Consider the following 20,894-nt stretch of genomic DNA (forward strand, 5'->3'; position numbering starts at 1 on the left):
CCGCCGGTAATGCATGGAAGCTTCGACTTATATGCAGTTGAGCTGGAGACTTTCCTAAGGCGCATGAATGTTTGGAGTGTGATTGAAGATCCAAGTGGAATTCTACAAATGATGCACAGTTTGCTCTAATGGATAATATAGCTCGCGGTGCTATTCTACATGGAGTACCAACTGCGGACGCTGAGCTAATCTGTCATGAGACAAACGCTCACGCGATGTGGGTTCGTTTTGTCAACAAGCAAACAAAAAGAGAATATGCGAACTATATCTTCGCGCGACAACTGTTGTATGCAAATAAGTATGCTCATGAGAGGAATATGAACGAGTGGCTGCGTGAGATGCAGCTCCAGCGTAATGAGTTACTGCATTACAAGAAGGTGATTTCTGACGAGGAGTTTGCAGAAATTATCCTAAGTAATATGTTGCAGACACATCGTGAAGTTGTTCGTCAATTCTCAAAACATTACGACCCTGGTTATCAGCATTCGGCCCCAACTTCAGCTCAAGTGGTGAACGCTCTCCGGACTGAGTCAGAGCTTGACGCACGGTGTGATGAGCCTTCACTAGGACCAAATATCTCGTCCGCGCAAGCTGGCAAGAAGCAAGGCAAACTTCAGAACCAGCAGCAGGGCCAAGAAAGAGCTAAAAAGCGTGGTCGCGGTAGATACAAAGCCAAGAGTAATCAGAATCAGAATTCTGGTGGTTCTGCTGGAGTTCAAACTGGTAACAAGAAGGAAAAGGAGGACACTCGTGAATGCTGGAATTGCCACGAGACCGGTCACATCCAGAGAAATTGCCCCCGCTCAAAACCCGATAACGACGAGTCAAAATCGCAACTTCCAGAGCGCAAACGCTGGGAAAATAAGAAAAAATCTGGAGGTAGCAGCAGTAACCAGAGACAAATTGCCATGCTTTCACGACAGGAGTGTAAACCAAAGCCTGTTGCTGCACAGCAAGCCATCAATGTGGTTGTGGAGTGGATCTTGGATTCTGCAAGCGATTGTCATGTGTGCACTAGCAAAGATATACTGTCGAGTTTTCGCCAAGATGATGGTCCATTAGTATTTGACTGGGAAGGCAAGGCATCAAGCAATTCTGGGCAGGTTGGGGACGTGGAAGTCCGTGTGAAGAACGAGAGTGAACCGCACGCAAGTGCATCGCTGCAACTGTCTAAGGTGCTCTACACCCCCAGCGGAACTAATAATTTGCTAAGCTTAGATAAGCTGAAGCAAGACGGATGGGACTTCATAAAATTGAAGAGAACGAAATGCGCGTGGCTCCGAAAAGACAACATATTATTGAAGTTAGTGAAGACAAGTGGACGATATCGACTTCGCTCCACGGCCATTTCTTCGCAGCAAGTAAAGTCCATTACACGTGAAAACGAGCAAGCTCTCGCGCGATGGCACACCCGCCTCGGACATCTGAATTATGGAGCCTTGCAGGAAATGGTGAGAAACGAAACTGAAGGTGGTTTAGATTTGTCTGGCAGTGTGTGTGCACCTAGCGATCGATGCTGGACGTGCGTACAGTCGCGAATGAAGCAAATGTCCTACAAGAACCTGGATACTGCTAGATCAATTGTATCTTACCAGAAGCTTATGTTCGACATGTGCTATGTGGGTGTGGCTACCTACAACGGATACGAGCATTTCCAGCTTGTGGAAGATGAAGCTACACGTTACGTGTGGGGATTCCTCTTGAAGAGGAAGCAAGAAGCATGTGACGTGGTAATGAAGCATATTGCCTGGCTTCTAGCACAAAATCACAAAATTGAGGTGTTCGGTTCTGATCAAGGGCGGGAACTTGTGAACAACACTTTGAAAATGTTTCTGAGAGCTCGAGGGATTATGCTTGTGACCACAAACGCCTACAGTCCTGGAGAGAATGGATTAGTAGAGCATATGAATGGGCTAGTGCTGTCTCGAGTCCGCAGCTTATTAACTACGGTGAACATGCCGAAATTACTGTGGGGAGAAGCATTTACGTTTGCGGTGGAGTTGTTGAACATTAGTCCAACTAGTGCATTAGCGGGTGAGACTCCATATACTCGACGCTTTGGTGAGCGACCAGATATCTCTTCTTTGAGAACGTGGGGCTGTCTGGCGTATTCGTTCACACAGAAAGTATTGAGAAAGGATAAATTGGAGAATCCGGGGAAACCATGCCTGTTTCTTGGATATGCAACGAATACAATCAGCTACCGCGTGTTAGACTTGAAGACGGGTAATGTTGAGGAGTGCAGAACGGTTGAATTTGCTGAAGATTGGACAGTGGAGTGCGGTTATGTCGAGAAGCTTCTGCGCAACCGAGACTCCCACAGCAATTATCAACTTCCGATCAAGATTCCCTATATTCGACTGGATAATTTAACATCGCCGAGTTCTTCTACGACTCTCGGAACGCTAGATAATGAGAAACATCGTGATAAACGGCAGTGTCGCCATGAGCTAGTAGATCTCCGCACAAGTACCGTAGCTGAGACTCCAACCACTCTGGGTGGGCCAACGTTGGCTACCGTACCTTCAAGTGGTATGTCGAGTGCGAATCCGACGAGACCAGCAGAGGCTGAGGCTCGATCGTCGCGTGCACGCGGGCTACGCGGATGGAATCCTTACTGAAGATTGTTCGGTCTCTGATGGAGGAGGTGATGTAGAAGGTGAGAAAAACCTGTCTAACCGCAGTAATTCTATGCCTTCGAAGGCGTCACTAGCTCTCAGTGATCGGGATGATATAGGTGACTTATAGTTTGTATTAAACCCGAACTTAATCTACCTATAAATATAATCAGTTTACAATCTAACTTATTGAGGTCACTTCGCTCTCTTTTAAATAAAGAGGGGACCTGTGAACTGCCGTTCACTGAGAGTTTTAATACTCTCGGAAGATAACTTCCTCTAGCGCAAGGTGCTGTGTGACCCCGTCACACTTGGTAGCACTAGTAGTCAATCCACGCCACCGCTGGTAGACTACCTGAACCTCTCCGAAGTTCGTTGCCATGGATAGGAACGACTTCTCCCATATGAACGACTCTCAGCTCGAGTCGGTTCGGAAGATGGCAGGCATCTTCGGGATGGAGGCCCTGCAGAGCCTGGTGGTGTCAACACCGGCTGAGCAGCTCGAGCGCGTCAATGCGTTCGACGCGTACGAGCAGGGCCTCATAGCGCATGTGCGGGAGAACCTGCAGGCTCCGGCGGCGGAAGCAAATCCGCCTTACCCGAAGCCAATACGGCTGAAGATTAAGCCGTATGATAGGAAGGAAGGGGAGAACCTTCACTTCTGGGTCCGAGAAGTAGAGCTCGCGATGGACGCGGCTCTGATCTCGACCGAGCAACTGCGTGTTGCTTTTGCACTCTCCAACCTTAGCGGCCGTGCTAAGATAGAAATACAATCTCGTTGACCAATGGTTGGCTTTGAACGACCTCCGTACTTTGTACCAAATATCCCGAAGTATGACGTGTCATACTCCTGAAGTGTGAAGTGTCACACTTCATGTAACCAGGGTACACTTAAGGCTACGTACCCCGCAACATAACAAGGGCCTTAGGCCCTTGTTCACATGGTCTGTGCCGAATAATGTTAAGCAATTTGAGTTACGGCGCTCCTGCGTATGTTTTGCTCGTTCGTGCTCCAGGATGCAGTTTTCCAGATCATCAGCCAGAGGTGTTCTAGCGATAGAATAATTGTGCTAGTGAAAAGAAAAGCAGTTTTGCCCTGCAAAACTGGTTTCTTGGATTCCAGCCTGGGAGGCTGGGGAGAGCCGCTCGCACCTGTGCAGTCCACTCGGCAGCGACAGGGTCCGCGCGGCACATGAGCGATAACACTTAGGTTGGCGAGGTCCGCCCATGATGCCGTTCCCCCCACATCAGCAGATATCACACACGGCGGCTCGACATTGTAGTGTGCTTCTGGCGGGGAATTGAAAATGGCGCAGTCAATAGCTGCCAAAGAAGGCAGAATTTACTTGGACAACCACAGCACAGATTATCAAACACAAAATAAGGCACGCAGAAAGTCCTAGCCCAATCTGAAGCACAGAACACAGCTACATGTATACGAGTGCTATTTGAACTAACAGGTTCTACCAAATAATTTACGATTTAATTATTCCATTATAATAGTTCTTCCTAAAATTGCCCTAAAATTGCGCCAGGGTATACATGAATAATGTGGAGTGGTACTTTAAATTTGAGGCTTCTGGCCAATTATGATATTGTCACTCCCGGCTAAATTTGGATGCGCTGGGCGGTTTTGCAATTGGCCTCTAAATCGACCCAATGTCCTTGATTGGCTAAAATCTTAATCAAACCCATTATATTGTCCATAATTCAAATTGCTGAAGTCGAAGGAGACGACCGGCGCGCGGTGCGAGGGCATGGCGCGAGAGCGCTGTACGATAACTTAGACTACAGCTTGCGCTACAAGAAGAGGTGATTGATCTTGTTGTGTCTGTAAGTGGCTGTCTTTACTAACTACGGTCTCTGTAGCGTAGGCTTCATGGAGAGAGCAGTGACGCAGGGGCACGCACACCCCAACACAGTGCTCCATTGTTTGTACGCCTTCTACGAACATGGGTTGTCTCGGAAGCAGCTCGCTTTCGTATTCACGAAAGTGAGACGCCAATCGGCAACTGGATCCGAACGTATGAGGCCACCGGAACGTTTGAGAGAGCGCAGACGAACGGAGCCAAAATGTTCACAGATGAGCACCGCAAATGGCTGTGTGAGTTCTACTCGACACACCCACTAGCCTACCTATACGAGGCACAAGAAGCCTTCCAGTGCGCACACCGTATCACCATCTCGAAGTCCTCCGTATGGCGTATTATCCACAGCTGTGGACTGACGTGGAAAGTATTGGAGCGACGTGCGATGCATATTAAAGACCAAGATGTGCTCCGATTCATTGAGGAACAGCATCATGTTGACTGGAGCCATCACAACCTTGTCTTCCTCGATGAAGTGTCATTTGATAATCGAGGGATGATCAGGAAGCGTGGCTACTCGCTGAAGGGACAAAATTTGGTAATTCAAGGCGACTTTCAACGAAACACACGGGATTCTGTGTTGGCTTTCATCGGAGTTAATGGTCTAATTGATTGCTTTGACACTCAAGGCACGTTTGATTGCGTTGAGTTTCCAAGTGCTGCCAGGACTTTGCGTATACGAAACACAATTTAACTCGTCAATATTCAGGATCTCACTCCGTGTGGATTCTTGATGGTGCTTCCATACACAGACACCCGGAGATCGTGCACGTTTTGAGGAGCATTGGTATCGTGCCAATATTTCTGCCAGCATACTGCCTGTTCTTCAACCCTATCGATTGGCTACGTGAAGAAGTTTTTCCAGCGGCACTACAATGAAAACAGCGACCGCGATTTATTGCCGTTTGCAGTGCAGACATTTCAGCGATTTAAACATTTCAACATGGCTAGAGTGTTTGCGCATTGCGGGTGGAACGTGCAAGGCCGCTTTTATCCCAGTAGTCCAATGTCGACGGAGAAGAGACAAACGCCTCAGTTTTGGGGGGAGTGTGCGGAGCCAAACAACACAGAAGTTGAACTGGGATTTGATTTAGTTGATGAGGAATGTGGGGGTGATTAAAACGCCTGCCTACTCTTGGTGCTAGGTGTCGTCCAGGTTTTCCATCCGTGAGAATGGATCGATCACATCGGACACAGCCAGGAGGTCGACGTCAGCCAGGAAAGATTGGATAATATTCCTTTTCGAAATCAAAGATTTCTTCTGAGCCTCCAATCGCAGTAGAATCCCGTTGACATCTTGATGGAGCTCTTCAATGTCAGCTAAACTTCCTTGCACACAATCTAGCGCCATTTCGCCAGACTTCGTAAGACCTTGAGCTCGATCCTGAACTTGTGTTCTTGGAGCATGGAGGAGATGGATGAGGTGGCCGGTGGAGGGTCTGCAATTTGTTCCTGCCACGTGGAACGGTTCAGGTTTCGAGTGATGTAGTTTGCCCACAAGCGCCATCCAATTGTCGTTGTAGAAAGCATAAAGCGCCAGTGCTCTTCCAATTGAGCAGCAACGTCACGAAGCGAGCCTTCAGCAGTAGCACCGGCGCGATCAGTCTGTTCAGGCAGGATGCACGCAGCTAAGAAGGCATCTCGATCTTTGGCTGTCGATAGTGCTGGTCCGTACTCAAAAATCTGTAAGATGGTGATCTTCTTCCGTGATTTTCTTAGCCAGTCATTCTAATCGAGCTCGTTCTTAGTGTTGTCAACTAGGTGCTTTCCCCGCTTAAATTGCATCAGAAGTTCCCAGTCGGCTTGCGCGGGGGACTCGACGGACCAATGCCCATCATCATTGACCGCTAGTCCTTTCACGTGCTCGCTAATCTCACTCCACAGCTTCTCAATGATCTCATCAAAGGTGTCACCATTTGCGACGAAGTCGCCAAGTCTTTTGCCAGACTTATCTCGCTGGCTGACCGTCTTCTTGATAATAGGCCGTACAAGTAGCCGAAATCGCTTAGCAGACTGGATATCCTCCACATCTTCTGTTAGATTTGAAGCTGGCGATGACGCTGCGTGCCCGATACTGGTTCGCGAAGCCGGAAGAGGGCTCGCCTGGACTGGCGATGAAAGCCCACTCGGTGATGTTGGCGGCGAGTTGCGATTGACTTCTGCTTGGGCTAAAGCTGCTGGTGCGTTGTGGACTTCTTCTATCGCCGAAGCTGCCGGCAAGTTGGAGTCATCTTCATCCCTGATCGAAGCTGGCAGCAGTCCGCGGTTGTCTTCGCTAGCTGGAGCTGCTGGTCTGTTGTAGTTCTCTTCTTCTCTGACCGGAGAAGGCAGCGAGCTGTCGTCGGAGCGGGGTGATTCACGTGACGTTCGTCGAGAACTGAGACTATCAGGTGATGTGCTGCCTTGTGCTAATTCCGTCGATGTGCGTCGCTTTTTGCGGTTGGGAGTCGCATGTACTTCACGACGTGAGGCTCGATTGCGTCGAGCCGATCCGTTGCTAGGCGGCATGTTTCCCCGCAGGTCGTCTTTAAGGTTGAAGTGGTTCCGCACGCGGGTTGAAGTGGCTCCGCACGCGGAAGTGCTGCCTCTGCACTTGCATTTCGTATGCTTTTAGATGGGATGAGCGATTGGCGGGGCAATTTGGCGGGGCGATTCATTCAATTGCCCAATCTAATTTCGAGTAGAACTCACAATAACCTTACTTTAAGTTATCGAATGTCTCGCGAAATAACTAGCGTTTTTGAAGAGGTTATCGGTAATTCAATTATAAAAGCGTATACGGGCTAGCAGAACCTCTTAGCTGGCACGAAACCTTATAACCAATAAAAACTAATTTTCATTCGTAACCAAGTTTGCCGTCGACGGCTTGAATCGATATATATCTATTAGTGCTTGTAGAGCACCATGTCTTTCTTTACAAGAAGTGTTTGGAATCTTTGATCACGTGCTGTATTTGTATTCAACTAGGCAAGCTTAGAGTTCGCCACTTCCATTCGGAGGTGTATATCAGAAGTTATTGCGGGTTTGTTAATTCTTTAACGACAAGTATAACCACAATTATACCATTTTTTTAAAAGCTCAAAAACGACAGGTCCTATTAATATCGAGGTTTCCAAGAACAAAGAGAGAAGCTCGGAGGTGTGTGCCCATCTCAACTATACCATGCTGTCGCCTTGGACCGTTATTCGCTATACTCGCACGCGGCTCTCCGCATAGCTGTTGCTTCTTCCAGTGTATATTTATCCAACATTTATTAATACATGTACTAGCACATTAAATGTAGGCTTATATTTACATGTCTGCCTGGTTATAATAGTCTTGGCAGTACTGTATTATTGTAATACCGGTACAGTACATTGTATTGCTGTGTGTTTTGCTCACTGTGAGCTGTGAAAGTGACGCTACATACAACAGTTGAGTCAGCTGTATTTACAATATACATCAGACGCGTTCATTTTCCGATTTCCTCGACAACGAGAAGAGCTACTAGCGCCCAGGACTGGACTCCAACTATGACCCGTGCACGTCTCGCTTCTGCTGCGATCGCCCTGGTGATTTTGCAGCTCAAACCGGTCATGGGATCTTCGCTACAAGATGACCCTGTAACTATTTGCTCCTCTTACGATCTCGGTGATAAGAACTTTCCTGGCCGTGGTACCGAGATTGAAGATAACGACAACTGCGTTGTCATTAAAAATGGGCGCTCGACGAAGGTAAAGAGCCGCAAGCTAGAGACCGCATTGGGTGGCGATATCAAGAAGCTAGAAGATTTCTTTGGCTCCAAGACGGAGATGAAGCTAAGCAATCTGCCCTCCTCAGCTACGTACAGCCCGTCGCCGTGGAACAGCCTGTTATGGCACACTTACAATGATAATATTAACTATCAGTGGAGCGAGGGCCAGCCGAGTGCAACCGAGAAGTACGCTACGGCCTTCGGTCTCGATGGGAAGACTCTAATGGACAGCGTCTCCATCAGCAGTGGCGTTGACTCCATGAACTACAGCATCGTGTGCACATCGGACAGCGACTGCGATACTCCATGGGAGCATTGCGGTATTCGTGCGGAGGCGAGTTCAGGCTACATCGATGCAGCGTACGGCTTGAGCCACGCGTGGGCGCCAGCTTCACTTCTGGAGAAGGAGCCCAAATGTCCCGTGACGTTCAGTGGCGTGACGTTCGAGCCCTTGGACATTAAAGCGCTGCTGATGAGAATTTACGACACCGCAAGCATTCCCACCGTATTTACAGGTGTCCGTTACAGTGGCGGGAACTTCTCGGTCGACAACCATGGTAGGAATGAGGATCCTGCGTACCGTGACCTGAACCCCGGATTTTTCCACATCGCTGCTACCAACATTCTTGGCAAGCACAAAGCCACCTTCATCGTCGACAGATACGCTAGCTACGAGGTGTGGAACCAGCCCGTCGATGGCTTCACAGTGCATGAACAGAAGGTTATGACTCCGTAAGAAGCCGCTCAGACTTTCTATCGTCTCCAGACTTATCCGTGGAACGAGGCCGCCAAGAGTATTGTGCATGTCAAATCGAGTCTGTCGTGGAGCAATGCGACGTTTGCTGGTCGTCGCTCTGAGGTTGACGAGCAGACCGGCACCGGAGCGGATTACGAGTATCTTTTGGAAATGGACGACGTCGATCAGATCATAGGCGGTGAGTGGTTGAACAAGTCGAACGACGAGCACCCAGATTTTCTTTGGTTCCCTGAACGGAAGCCAGCTCTGGACACCGTGACGGACACGGCCTTGAGTTACGCCAATGTGGTGATGCTGTTGGAGAAATCCGCGGCATGCGCCAATTAGATTGCGACGTATGAATCGATGCTGAAGGAACTCAAGAACTTGGACGGCTAACCGCGAATCACAGTGAATCGTGCGCAACTTAAAGCTAGCATCAATGAAATGTCGTTTGGGCCATTTTTGGCTTTGCTTTTAGGAAGGCTTGAAGCTAAAGTTCATAAAGTTGCTTAGCTCTTGTTGAAGTGGTAAAGTTGCACGAACCATTTCATTCGTTAACATGGACCACAGTTGGCTTTGCTACGTGTTACATGTAATGCGCGAGACCTGCCAAATGTAAGTGCATATAAGTCACTTTATAGACATTTCGGTCGGTAGCTCCTCGAAAGAATCCTCTTCAGCCTCCTTATCACTCGCAAGAACAATATCGGAGGCATGTTGCTGCTGCCTGACCTCTTCACCACTGGATTCTACGAGGTCGATGACCGACTGCTGTCGCTCCTGTCTTCGCTGATCGTGAAATCCCTCCGCTGTTCCATCAACTTCAGCTCGCTACCTCTTCTTGGCAATCAATTGGACCATCACGTGCGCCATGTACTCACAGGCACGTCGCTGCTCTGCTTGAGGCGAGTGAACACTCGTGGTGGCAACTTTGGAGCTTGTAGCAGTGGCTTCTTCAGCGCTAACCGCTGCATGGGATTCTTCTCTTTGTTCCGACTCTGCGTCGTCATTTGCTACTGTATCAACCTCTAGTTGGGCCTTGTTCATAGCCTCAAAGGCCCTTTCAAGCTCCTCCGCTGTCTGATTTTGTAGAAAAGCTAAATCACGCTCCCAGTTTGGGAACACGCGCTTCACAACGTCCGGAACTTCGGGGAGATCAGAAGAGCTGACCGATTTCTCTTCTGGCTCGTCCTCTTGCTCGACATCTGCGTCACCGTCTTCGTCCTCTAACTCATTGTCTAGATCCACAATACTACCGTCAGCTTCGTCATCGTCGCCAAGAAATGTCCGTAATATACTATTGCGGTACAGCAGCGTATCGCGTTGCAGCCCAAAGAGCTGCTGGGAAGCCCGTGCCCACATGGAAATAGCAGCCACGGCCGTTAGCTCAGCCCGCTTCTCTTCGTCGCAGTCTATGGTAATTCCATTGCCACGCCACCTCACGGGGGTATACTGTTTCACCACTGTTGAGCTGTTTCCTGGCTGTCCTATCCTTACACTTCGACTGTCTCCGTTGGCCTGGCGGCTGCTTGGAAATATAAAATCCAGCGCAGATTTCAGGTCGAGAAGCTGGAGCACTTTTGCTGGCGGCAACACTTGGGATTTCCTCAATTTCTCCTTCGTTCTCTCTAATCTGTCAAGTGTTTTCACAAGATTCACGCGTCTTTTAGTCAATTTTGCAATTTGGTCGTCCAGTTGCTCTAGTTTCTTCTTCGTCACCGTGAGTTGCACATCTGTCTGCTCCTCCTTGCTCATCTTCGGCTTGGCTGTCAGCGCCAGTGCTAGCTCGATATCCTCCCCGACGGCAGATCGCTTTCGCTTCCTCGGTTTCTTTGTCTTGGCTGTGGCAGAAGCGTCGCCGTCCTCTCCTGTCTTCGGCTTTATCGGTTTCTTTGCTCGAGTGGCTGCAGCTCCTGCATTTCCCCGCTTTCGCGTCTTTGGAGGTTCTGCATCTTTTGCACTTGTCGTCGCAGACGTTGCAGAGGCAGCTGCAACACGACCACCGAGACACTCGTTTAAGTGCGACTGCTGCTCCAGGAGATCCAGCTGTCCGATCACCACTCTGCACACTGTACACGTCGCCTCTTCGGGTGTGTATTCACCCACTGCTCCGACTCTAGTCCCGCCTCCAGACGTTGATCTCTGCAACTCGACGCCCTCCTTTCTCTGTCTGCTACTATTGATGACTTTCAACGACTTTGGCATCAGCTCGTCATGAGCTGGTTCGGTATCAGGTTGATCTACTGGCGTTCCATGTGATCCAGGGGCTTTAGAGGCCGCTTTATCATCGGCTGAGTCTTCATCCAGCTCGATCACCTCCGGAGCTGCCACAGGTAGAACGACTGTAGACGAAACACTCGGTGTTAGCGTAGAAGAAGCACCAGCAGAACATTTATCTGCCTCCTCGCCACACGGTTGTCCGTGCACCACCTGAACGAAGCGCAAACTGGTTCTACCGACTGCGATGAGGTCTCCGTTGCTGAGTGGATAGTCCTGCAGGGCCTGCAGTGGCTTGCCGTTGAGTTTGGTGCCGTTTGTGCTCTTGACATCTCGAAGGGCAACGCCCATATCGCTCTCTATAAAGCAAAACTCGGCGTGGACGCTCGACACTTCTAAATCCTGCGGCAGGCGTAGCCAGCAGCGTTTCTTGCGGCCGATGGAGAGAGTATGCGGAGGAGGAGAGTGACCGGTGGAGTCTGCACGACAGTGGCAAAGCAAGAGCCCGTTGTGGGGCCCGCGCGTAGCCTCTAGACGGAAGCAGCACGGCGGACACGCCGCCATTTCAGGTGCTTGTCAAAAAAGTTGCAGCTGGAATAGAAAGGCGGGGAAAATATGATGGACCAAAATTAGTCTGCGCCGGACTAAAATTGATTTAGCATTGGGTACATGTAGGCCTCTGAGATATTGAGAATCTACTGCGCTGCAACAAGTTTTGAGGATATGAATCGTCTCAAATGACGGTAAAAGTACATATATGTAGCAGCGTAAGAGTGACGATGTACTTCAAAGTATGTGATACTAGCTCTGCCATTTACTCCAGTGCTCCATGAGTCATGACAGCGATTCAACGACCATCGCGATGGTGACGATACCGACAGAGTTTCGTGCAGACACTATTATTATGGCATCTTTGCCAGCTACTGATACGTCCTGTTAATAGTACATGTAGAAGAAAATGCTCCGTCGGATGGACCAGGGTCATGTTGAAGTTTACCATCACTCTTGCTGCACGACTGGAGAGTGCCCACGTCACTGTTCTGCGGTAGTTTCATTACAACGCCACAACACCATCTTTAGGGTCAGATAAGAGGGAGCACCTGGAGGACGCGTCCTTTGTAGCTACCCATTGTGCCATTGCGCCACCTTCACCCCGAGCAGCAAGAGTAAGCAAATATGGCAGTGGAAGCAGAGGCCGCACTAAACACGCTCAAGAAGCTGGAGGCCAACAAGACGTGCGTCAACTGTGGCAACTACAACCGCTTCGGGCACCAGAATATCTGCGAAAAAGTGCGCACCTTCGTGTGCTCCAACTGCAAGAGCGCGCACCAGAGTTATAGCATGCGCGTCAAAAGCGTCAGTATGAGCAACTGGACTATGGACGAGGTGGACGCGTTGCGAGAGCAGAACGGCGGTGGTAACGCTGTGGCGGCGCGCGTCTGGCTCGGATGCTGGGACGAGAGCCAGATGCGCAAGCCCACTAAGGACGACCCGCTTGACTACTACAAGCAGTTCGTCAACCGCGTCTACAACGACAAGGCCTTCTATGATGAGGACGGCTTCAGCGGAGCGGCGGCCAGCAGCCCAGCGGCCACAAACAGCTCCTCGTCTAGGGTAATGGCAGCAGCTCCCGTCTGCAATCTGCTAGACTTTGACACCCCGGCTCAGAACAAAGCAACAAGCGGAGGTTTTGACGCCTTTGGAACGAGCAGCAGCAGCTCTGGTAATGACGGATGGGGCGACTTTGCGGCGGCGCCGGCTCCTGCGAGCTCGGATGGATTTGGTGCCTTTGCCTCCGCTCCAGCACCGACGAAGCCTGCTAACGATGGCTTTGCAGACTTTAGTGCAGCTCCAGCGCCTGTGTCAGTAAGTAATGACGGATTCGGAGCGTTTGCGTCTACCCCGCCTGCACCAACGTCGCACTCGAACTCGTTCGACCCTTTCGCTTCTTCGGGAGGAAACGTGCTGACTCCGAACGCGCCGTCAGCTCCGTTTGACCCCTTTGCACCTGCACCTACGAGCCAGAGCCAGAATCCGTCGGCAAATATCATGAACCAGTTCAATGCAGCGCCCGCGCCCAAGGACTTTAGCGCGTTCGACGGCTTGTCGGCACCTCCGCTAGCATACGGAATGCCTCAGCGCAATAATAACAGCAGTGGCTACGGTCAGGGTCGTGGTCCTGCTGGGATGGGAATGCAGGGCCAAGGCCAGCAGATGCACTTGGGGATGGGCATGCAGCAACAGCATGGAGGTTTCCATCAGCAACAGCACTTCCAGCAACATCAGCAGTCGATGATGGGCGGCCACGCCGGCATGAATATTAGCACGCACTTCTCTGCCAACGGCGTCGCAGCAGGCGGCAACCCAGGCGCACGCTCCAACGGTAGAGACCCGTTCGCCGGCCTCGGACTGCCACAGAAGTAAACGAAGTAGTAAAACGCCTAATAACAAGATGCACGTACGATTGAAGGACGTGCTAGTTGCACCGCATCATCCACAAAGTGGATGTCAGATCACGTATCAAACACTCTTGGCTTTCAAAATGAAAATCACTTGAGATTTATAGCGCAGCTGTGTCTGCTTCACTCTCTTCTTCTTCTTCTTAGGCCACGCTGTTAAACAATATATCACTCGACTACGACGTCCGTCGCTCCATCGCAGCCAAACTTTTCAGCCAAAAAGGGACCGGAGAGTCCGTCGTCCGACTGTCCTCTGATGACCGTCCGCCTTTACGTGGCCACTGCCGTCGCCACGCCGTTTCCGTTGGCGGCAGATGCTGCAGTCTTGTTGGCCGAAATGGCCGGCTTGGTCTGCGGCGGCACGAGGCGCTTGATCACGGCCGAGCTAGCGGCGCCGAACATGGGGCGGAACTGTGCGTAGAAGAAGGCAACGAACGGGACGTTGGCCAGCACCGAGTAGAAGTCGTAGTGGTCCGTGTGCGACGCGATGCGGCCATTTTTGAGCTCCAGCACGGAGAAGACACGCAGCACGATCTTCATAAAGCTCGGGAAGGGCTTGAGACGGTAGACCATGGAGCTGTCGATAGTGAGAACAGTGGCGCCGGCCATGGAGCCGCGCACGAGCGTGGCCTTGCTGGACTTGATGAACTTGGACAGGACGCGGAACTGCGCCTGGATGTTGTCCACGCCCCGCACAGACACGATAGGGTCCGTGAAAACGGCGTCCGGCAGATAATACTTGGCTATAGTGGCGTCGCGGTTGGAGCTCACGTCGTAGAGCGATAAAACGTTCTCCGCCAGTTCTTGTGCGTTGCGGTTGGCCATTCTTGCTCGTCTCTGTCGGCTAGCGGAAGTGGGGGACAAGTCGCTACTGACGCTGCTAATGCTCGTGGTCGGGGAGTAGCAGTAGCACGCACCTGCGTCTGCTCCAGTTCGAGTGTGAAGACGTGAGTGTCAGCAAAGCTGTTCAAACGAGAGAATCCCCGTGGTAGTTGATGAGAACATGAGCTGACCTCTCTATATCTGATCTGTGATGAACTGACATAAATAATAACTCTACAGTAGTGCATTTTTTGTTCAGGTATCTTCCGATGTAGCCATGTTGAAGCCGTGTTGACTTCACGAACAGCAGCGTACATGTAGTTTCAAACGAAAGTGCATATTGATGAGTACATGTAAGGCCAGATATCTTGGATAGAGTGTCCTGCTCGCAATGCTCAAAGCTGCTCGCTCAGGAACGGGCGATGTTTGCTTCTGCATCTTATTCTTACACCGAATTCTTTCCATCACGTTTTTTTAGCTTCTTGTTTATACCATGACTGCATCTCTCCCGTCGGTATTGAAGTGATCGCAAAAATTGTGTCAACAAGATACCCCCCCCCATACCGGCGAAGCAAAACTGAAGGCGTGGTATTTCGAGAATAGCTCAACATCTACCGCTCTTCAGTCGATAGTAAATCTGACACACCTGGATGCCGACCGATTCAGGCGCAACGTGGGCCCAGTTGGTGGTCAATTTTCGGCATAACCGTGTGCAGCCTTTCGACCGAACGTCATCGTCGCAGCAACATGAACGCAGCAGCAGCTTCCGATTAAGCTCTGACCCTCTGACTATCGCATGGCAAACTGTTCGAACTTTGGGCACGGTATTAAGCAACTCAATGCTGAGTGCAGCTATCGCGTGGCTCCTGGCATTTTGTATGGAGCACGGCAACATTTTTTCGAGTATTGCGCCAATTTATCAACCCCACGCCGTGTTTCTGACGGCCAAGATGCTGTGGTTCTGGATGTTCTGTTGGTTCTTCACGATTGCCGAATGCGTAGCTAAGCTGCTCCCTGAAACATTCACCTCTACTCCCACGCCCTCCACGCTCTCGGCAACTCGGATTTTCGTGAAATTGGTGCGAGCGATGTTTGTGCATATTGTTCTGGTTGTCGGAATGAGTGTCGGAATTGGTTATATCATCGCTTCTTACCATCTAGCTGAGCTAGACTAGCTCAGCCGACGTGTACTGGCCAATGATGTGCTACAACTTCATCTTGACCGTCACCGACACACACACGCGCCATATGTTTCGGATGGAGACTGTCAGCGGCCAGGCCAGAGCACTGCGGTACAGTCGTCGAAGCAAACAACCGAGTCCGCTTTCGACTATAAAACCTCATCGATCTCCTTCATTGAAGCAGTTCCGCAAGGTGTTCGCTCAAAACCTCGTACTTGTGCTCTCTGGTCTGTCTGCTGGAGCGTTCGTGCACATTGCCAGCTCCATCGAAATGCAAGAGCAGTGGGAACTGGTGCTCTTTGCCCTGTGCAGTCAGACGATCAAGCTGCTGATTCAAGCAGCTGCCAAGTTGTATCTGGGGAGGCGAAAAAGGACCCCTTCATTACGTACAATGGCCATCATCGTGGCAGCTCCAACGATTCTGGTTGACACACAGCTACGCACGGTGTTGCTGTGTCTAGACAGTAAGGCCATGACATTGGCGGGATCTGTTCTACTTGCAGTGGCCAAAACGGGGTTGAGACTCCTGACTGCACTATTGATGATACATCAGGCGCACAAAGCTTTGGCCAAGTATCCGCTTCCTCGAGTTGGTGTACATCCTCAAGATGGGGTCGTGAAAATACTCCGAGGCCAATCGTTGCTGTCAACAACTGCGTCTTTGTTGTCGCCGGAGCTTGAGGGGGTCGCTCGTGTTCAAAAGTTAACGGCCTTGCACGCTGCAGAGGTATACGCTGGCATGCATGGCGAGTACATTGCAATGTGTTGTGCCTATGTAATTATCATTTGCTTCGGCTCGAATCCGAGATTTTCGTTCGGCGGGAATGCTTCCAGCAGTTCTACTCACGAGATATAACTCTCCACTGTCATGGTGCAAATAGGCATTGAGGTTGTTGTGGACATCATCGCGATCCCGTTGGAGATCCGATTCGGTGTGGACTTCGACAGGTTTCATAAGGATGACGCTTTTCTCGCAATATTTATGGTGCTCGTCGCAGTTGTCAACACTCATATTGCCTCGGGGGTCTACATGAAGACGGAGTAGCACTCACTGGGGGGGGTCTACTATCCAGAATGGCTCAACATTTTCTTGATTCCTCTCTCATTGAACACGAAGTAGTTTAAATTATTGGAGATTGCTTGTCAAACAGTTCTATTGTACACTTTGTGCTAGCAACAAACTCGATGTGAGTTCTAATGAGCTGGTCCAACGGTAGACTCGCTTGATAGCAAATGTTCGATCCATGCAGCATCACGTTGCTGTGGGTTGTCATCGCTAGGGACGGTGTCTCGTGCACAGAAATCTTGGTGTCGCGACTCCCACACCGTGGCACATGTGAGGCTTTGTCGATCTTGGGCAAAAACGTCGACCTCATGTTGTAGTAGCTCGCGCCAAATAGCTACGCTAGACGCGTATCCACGAGCCAGCACATGAAGTAATGTCTCTTTTTTACGGTTACGCACTCGAGCATCAGCTCCGTGTGCAAGTAGCAACTTTACCACCGCGTCGTACTCGTTGTGAACTGCACCGAACAAAGCCGTATCTCCATCATCATTCACAGCATTCACGTCAGCACCGTGCTGCAACAACAATTTCGTCACTGCATACTGCGTCGTCTGGTCACCCGAAGCGAAATGCGGCGCTGTGCTTTGACTCACAAACGCCGCGTTGGTCAGCGGCGTGTTGCCATGTTCATCCTTCGCTTCCACATCTCCTCCATATTTGATCAGTGCCTCCACCACTGCATAGTTGCCATTCGGCGCTGCGAAATGCAGAGGCGTAGCCCCCGACGCGTTTTGAGCGTTCACATCTCCTCCTGCACCCAGCAAGAGCTCGACAACAGGTAGCGAACAGTAGGCAGCTGCTAGATGCAGCGGTAAGTTATCACCGGCGTCCCGAGCCTCCACGTCCGCTCCTCTCTCGAGCAGCCACTGCGCGGCCTTCAAATCACCGAACGTGGCAAGCACATGCATCGACGTCTGCAGTGCTGCGTTCACGAAGTCGATGTCGCACCCGTACGCGACCAGCATATCCGCAGCTTCAAAGTGTCGTTCGAGCAAAGCCGTAGTCAACGGCGAGGCTCCGCTATCGTCGGGGTCATTCAAAGATGCCCCGCTTTCAAGCACAAACTCCAACAATTCCAGGTCATCTGCCACGATGGCCAAGTGCGTCATGGATCGCTGGTGTTCGTCACGAAATTTCACGATTTGCGGAACCGGGAACGCGGATGGTAGCATCATCATGCCGATACATGTACCGGAATTGTCGTGAGCCATTCGCGCTAGTCGAACCCAAAGCGAGCTGTCGCTCGTGGGCGCTTTGACCATCGGCGAGCCGTGCATGAAGTCGGCAAACAGGTCCACACTCATGGAATACCGGTACATGTAGCAAATTAAGAAATGGTAAGCTGTGTGAGCGAGGTTTGGCGATTGCAAAACGTTGGATGGATTTTTTTAGTTTGATTACGGGGTGATGCTTTCACTTTTGGAGGCGTGATTACAAGTGCAACAGCTGACTTTCCTCGATTCTCGATTGTCGTCATCTTTTGCGATGACTCCGTGCCGTAAACACCCTGGCTCACGTCTAGCAGCTTCTGGCCGCTGCGCTCTCGCTGCTCTTGGAGTCGTCGGACCCCGTTGCCTTGGTGACAAGCCCCGCAAAAAGGTCTTCGGTGGGCTCGGACGCCGCTTGGTTTTGCGCGCCGTCGTCCTCCACCTCTACATTTTTACGGTCTGTCAGCGGCGGTGACGGGACCTCGGCGTCGCTGGTCGCTCCACTCGTCTGCAAGCTTCCACTGCGGGGTCGCTCGATCTCTGGCATTCGAGGCTTCAGGCGATAACCTTTGTTTCGCGGTGCATCCTCTTTCTTCTCCTTGCCCCATGCCTTGCCTACCTCTCGCATACTCTTCCGTCCAGGGGTGTGGTGCTGAGACCAACGTGAGACAGAGCTCGACTCGCTACCTGAAGACGATCTTCCAAGAGCAGCTCTAGCATTCTCGTCTGCCTTGTCGACGATGTACCGGGCATTGGTGCAGACATGTCGAAGATCCGACAGCTTCAGCGGGGCCTTCTTTAGCTCGTTCGTCAACTTGCGCTCCACCGCGGCCACCAGTTTGTCCACAACCGTCATGGAGCACGCGTCCACATCTCGCATCCACAGATTGGCTGCTACTTCCTCACAGAATAGCTCTTCGAACGCCACAAAGGCAAGCGAGAAGAGCTGGAAGAAGCCGTCGTCTCGCTCGAAGAGCTGCCAGAACAGTGCCTCTGTCACAGGAAACGGGCCCGGATTCCCTGTTGTGTCCATCAGATGCATCGTCAAACTCAAAGACCGCACGATGGCTACCGCTGCCTTCGCAAACGGATATCCGCCGCGACCTCGACGCATCATGGCCGTCTCGGCTGGATACGTCTCGACGAAGAACACGAGACACTGTAGTCCAAGCTCTCCCATGGGATTCAGGTCAGCGGCTGGATTGGGGTCCGAGAATCCGGCCTCCTTCCACAGGTCGCTCACCAGCACGAAGCCCGGCATCTGATGCTTACGACGGAAGCTCGCGGTCCAATATCGCTGTAGTAATTGGAGGTGCTGAATGATACGATCGTAGCAATAGTTAGTAGGCTGGGCCATCGCTGGCCGATCGTTTGACGCACCTCTGGAGACGCCACGAGCCGGCGGAACAACGCTCGCTGCATCTTGAGCAGCACGAGCATTTCCTTATCGTTGGGACGCCGGCCTCGCTCGGCCTGGCTTAGGTCTCGTCCGGTTGCGTTACCCATTAGAATTGAGGTACAGACTGCTCGAAGGTGAATGCGCACAACGCAAAGATCCACCGTTTGATTGGCATACGTCTCTTCAACTTGGATCCTTTTTTCCACGATCGGTCACTTAGCTACTTACTACTTACTTGCTATGATAGCTGCTTCCTTACGCCATGTCTTTGAGCTCGAACGTGATGAACTTCTTGGTCTGCAGACGATCAGCCAACTTGTGGCCAAACGCGCTGGCCGGTGTGTAGAAGCCGCCCTTGAGACTCTTGGCGTCGCCGAATTCATCCTTGGCCAAGCAGAACGCGCACTCGGAGATCAGACGCGACGTGAGACGGTAGCCAGGGTCGCCTGAACCCACTGTCTTGGCCTTCACCGCTAGCTTGCCGTCGTCCGTGTATCCTGCAGCTTCAGCGACAAAGTAGCCTTGAAGCATGGACTCCTCCGACGGACCTTGACCAGGAGCACGCGCTAGCCGCTTAAGCAGTGCACGTGTCCAGCCAAAGTAGAGCATAATGCTCACTACGATCGTTCCAAACGTAGCCAGCAGCTGCATGAACAAACCGCCGATGGCCATGCGCTCGTGGTACACGAATTTGTCGCCGTATTTGTTCTTCAACCGGTAGTTGCTGCGGTGCACCACAGCTTGATTCACTGAACCACCGATAAACAGCGAGTGCCAGAAACCCATGGCCGTGTCGTATTTGATTGCTATACCGCTCGTATTGGGCGCCACCAGTCCGGCCTGCTGCTTCTCAGCGATCGTCTTCTCGTCCGTCAGGAAGAACGGGTTGCGCGACGCCAGCAGTTGCTTGCTCGTCGACGTCTCCATAACGGCAAAGACTGAAGCCAAAGTACCACCACTCGCCTCCCCCTTAAACTCCGTGAAGTAAAGGTCGACTGTGCTCGTGGCCGAGTTGAATTTCTTCTGGATGCGATCGGCCACGAGGAACGTGGTGACGTCTGACGGGATGCTCTCAAATCCGCAGCAATTGACCAGTACCGCTCCCGTCTTGGCTGCAATGGCCGCGTACTTGGCCGTCATCTCCTCGATCCACACGATCTCCCCCGTTAGGTCGCAGTAGTGCACGCCGTTCTCAGCACAAACCTTGACCAGCAATTCACCGTAGAGCTTGTAGGGCCCCACCAGGGACACCACCACATTAGTCTGCTGCACCATCATCGCCAGTGACTCTTCGCTGCCGCTGTCGGCCACGACCACGGGGATCGCATCGATCAGCTCAGGCGCGACCTCGGGCAGCCTATCCTTGAGTTGCTCTTTCATCTGCGTCAGTTTGGCCTCGCTACGAGCGGCCACAGCCCACTTCAAGGCCGACGGGCTGCTTAGTGCGGACTCAGACTCCGCCGCCAGGTAGCGGGCCACCAGCGACCCCGTGAAGCCTGTGGCGCCGTACACGATAACGTCAAAGCGCTTGCTCATTGTGGCAATAGTGGAGAATTTTTGATCACCTACGTTAGCTGACCAATT

The 20,894-nt window shown here is 51.5% G+C and overlaps 7 protein-coding genes across 7 annotated transcripts; 3 read left to right on the forward strand and 4 right to left on the reverse strand.

Moving 5' to 3' along the window:
* Positions 1-7,998: 7,998 nt before the first annotated feature.
* On the forward strand, positions 7,999-8,955 carry PITG_22997 (uncharacterized protein; the record flags this gene model as incomplete). Its single annotated transcript, XM_002899975.1, has 1 exon — positions 7,999-8,955. The coding sequence occupies one exon, from the start codon at positions 7,999-8,001 to the stop codon at positions 8,953-8,955; it is 957 nt and encodes a 318-aa protein (XP_002900021.1).
* A 3,396-nt stretch (positions 8,956-12,351) lies between these two features.
* Positions 12,352-13,665, forward strand: PITG_13386 (uncharacterized protein; the record flags this gene model as incomplete). Its single annotated transcript, XM_002899976.1, has 1 exon — positions 12,352-13,665. One exon carries the CDS (start codon positions 12,352-12,354, stop codon positions 13,597-13,599), a length of 1,248 nt encoding a protein of 415 aa, XP_002900022.1.
* Positions 13,666-13,710: 45 nt separating this feature from the next.
* On the reverse strand, positions 13,711-14,608 carry PITG_13387 (uncharacterized protein; the record flags this gene model as incomplete). Its single annotated transcript, XM_002899977.1, has 1 exon — positions 13,711-14,608. One exon carries the CDS (start codon positions 14,457-14,459, stop codon positions 13,905-13,907), a length of 555 nt encoding a protein of 184 aa, XP_002900023.1.
* A 798-nt stretch (positions 14,609-15,406) lies between these two features.
* PITG_13388 (uncharacterized protein) lies at positions 15,407-16,493 on the forward strand (the record flags this gene model as incomplete). The annotated part of the gene is made up of 4 exons (XM_002899978.1): positions 15,407-15,590; positions 15,637-16,127; positions 16,212-16,387; positions 16,445-16,493. The coding sequence occupies 4 exons, from the start codon at positions 15,407-15,409 to the stop codon at positions 16,491-16,493; spliced, it is 900 nt and encodes a 299-aa protein (XP_002900024.1).
* A 420-nt stretch (positions 16,494-16,913) lies between these two features.
* PITG_13389 (uncharacterized protein) lies at positions 16,914-17,875 on the reverse strand (the record flags this gene model as incomplete). Its single annotated transcript, XM_002899979.1, has 3 exons — positions 16,914-17,008; positions 17,098-17,335; positions 17,477-17,875. 3 exons carry the CDS (start codon positions 17,873-17,875, stop codon positions 16,914-16,916), a joined length of 732 nt encoding a protein of 243 aa, XP_002900025.1.
* A 197-nt stretch (positions 17,876-18,072) lies between these two features.
* On the reverse strand, positions 18,073-19,417 carry PITG_13390 (uncharacterized protein; the record flags this gene model as incomplete). The annotated part of the gene is made up of 2 exons (XM_002899980.1): positions 18,073-19,259; positions 19,307-19,417. The coding sequence occupies 2 exons, from the start codon at positions 19,415-19,417 to the stop codon at positions 18,222-18,224; spliced, it is 1,149 nt and encodes a 382-aa protein (XP_002900026.1).
* A 56-nt stretch (positions 19,418-19,473) lies between these two features.
* PITG_13391 (trans-acting enoyl reductase, putative) lies at positions 19,474-20,877 on the reverse strand (the record flags this gene model as incomplete). The annotated part of the gene is made up of 1 exon (XM_002899981.1): positions 19,474-20,877. The coding sequence occupies one exon, from the start codon at positions 20,844-20,846 to the stop codon at positions 19,566-19,568; it is 1,281 nt and encodes a 426-aa protein (XP_002900027.1).
* Positions 20,878-20,894: the final 17 nt, after the last annotated feature.

Source organism: Phytophthora infestans, genomic scaffold (genome assembly GCF_000142945.1).
Source record: "Phytophthora infestans T30-4 supercont1.28 genomic scaffold, whole genome shotgun sequence".
Classification (NCBI taxonomy): domain Eukaryota; phylum Oomycota; class Peronosporomycetes; order Peronosporales; family Peronosporaceae; genus Phytophthora; species Phytophthora infestans.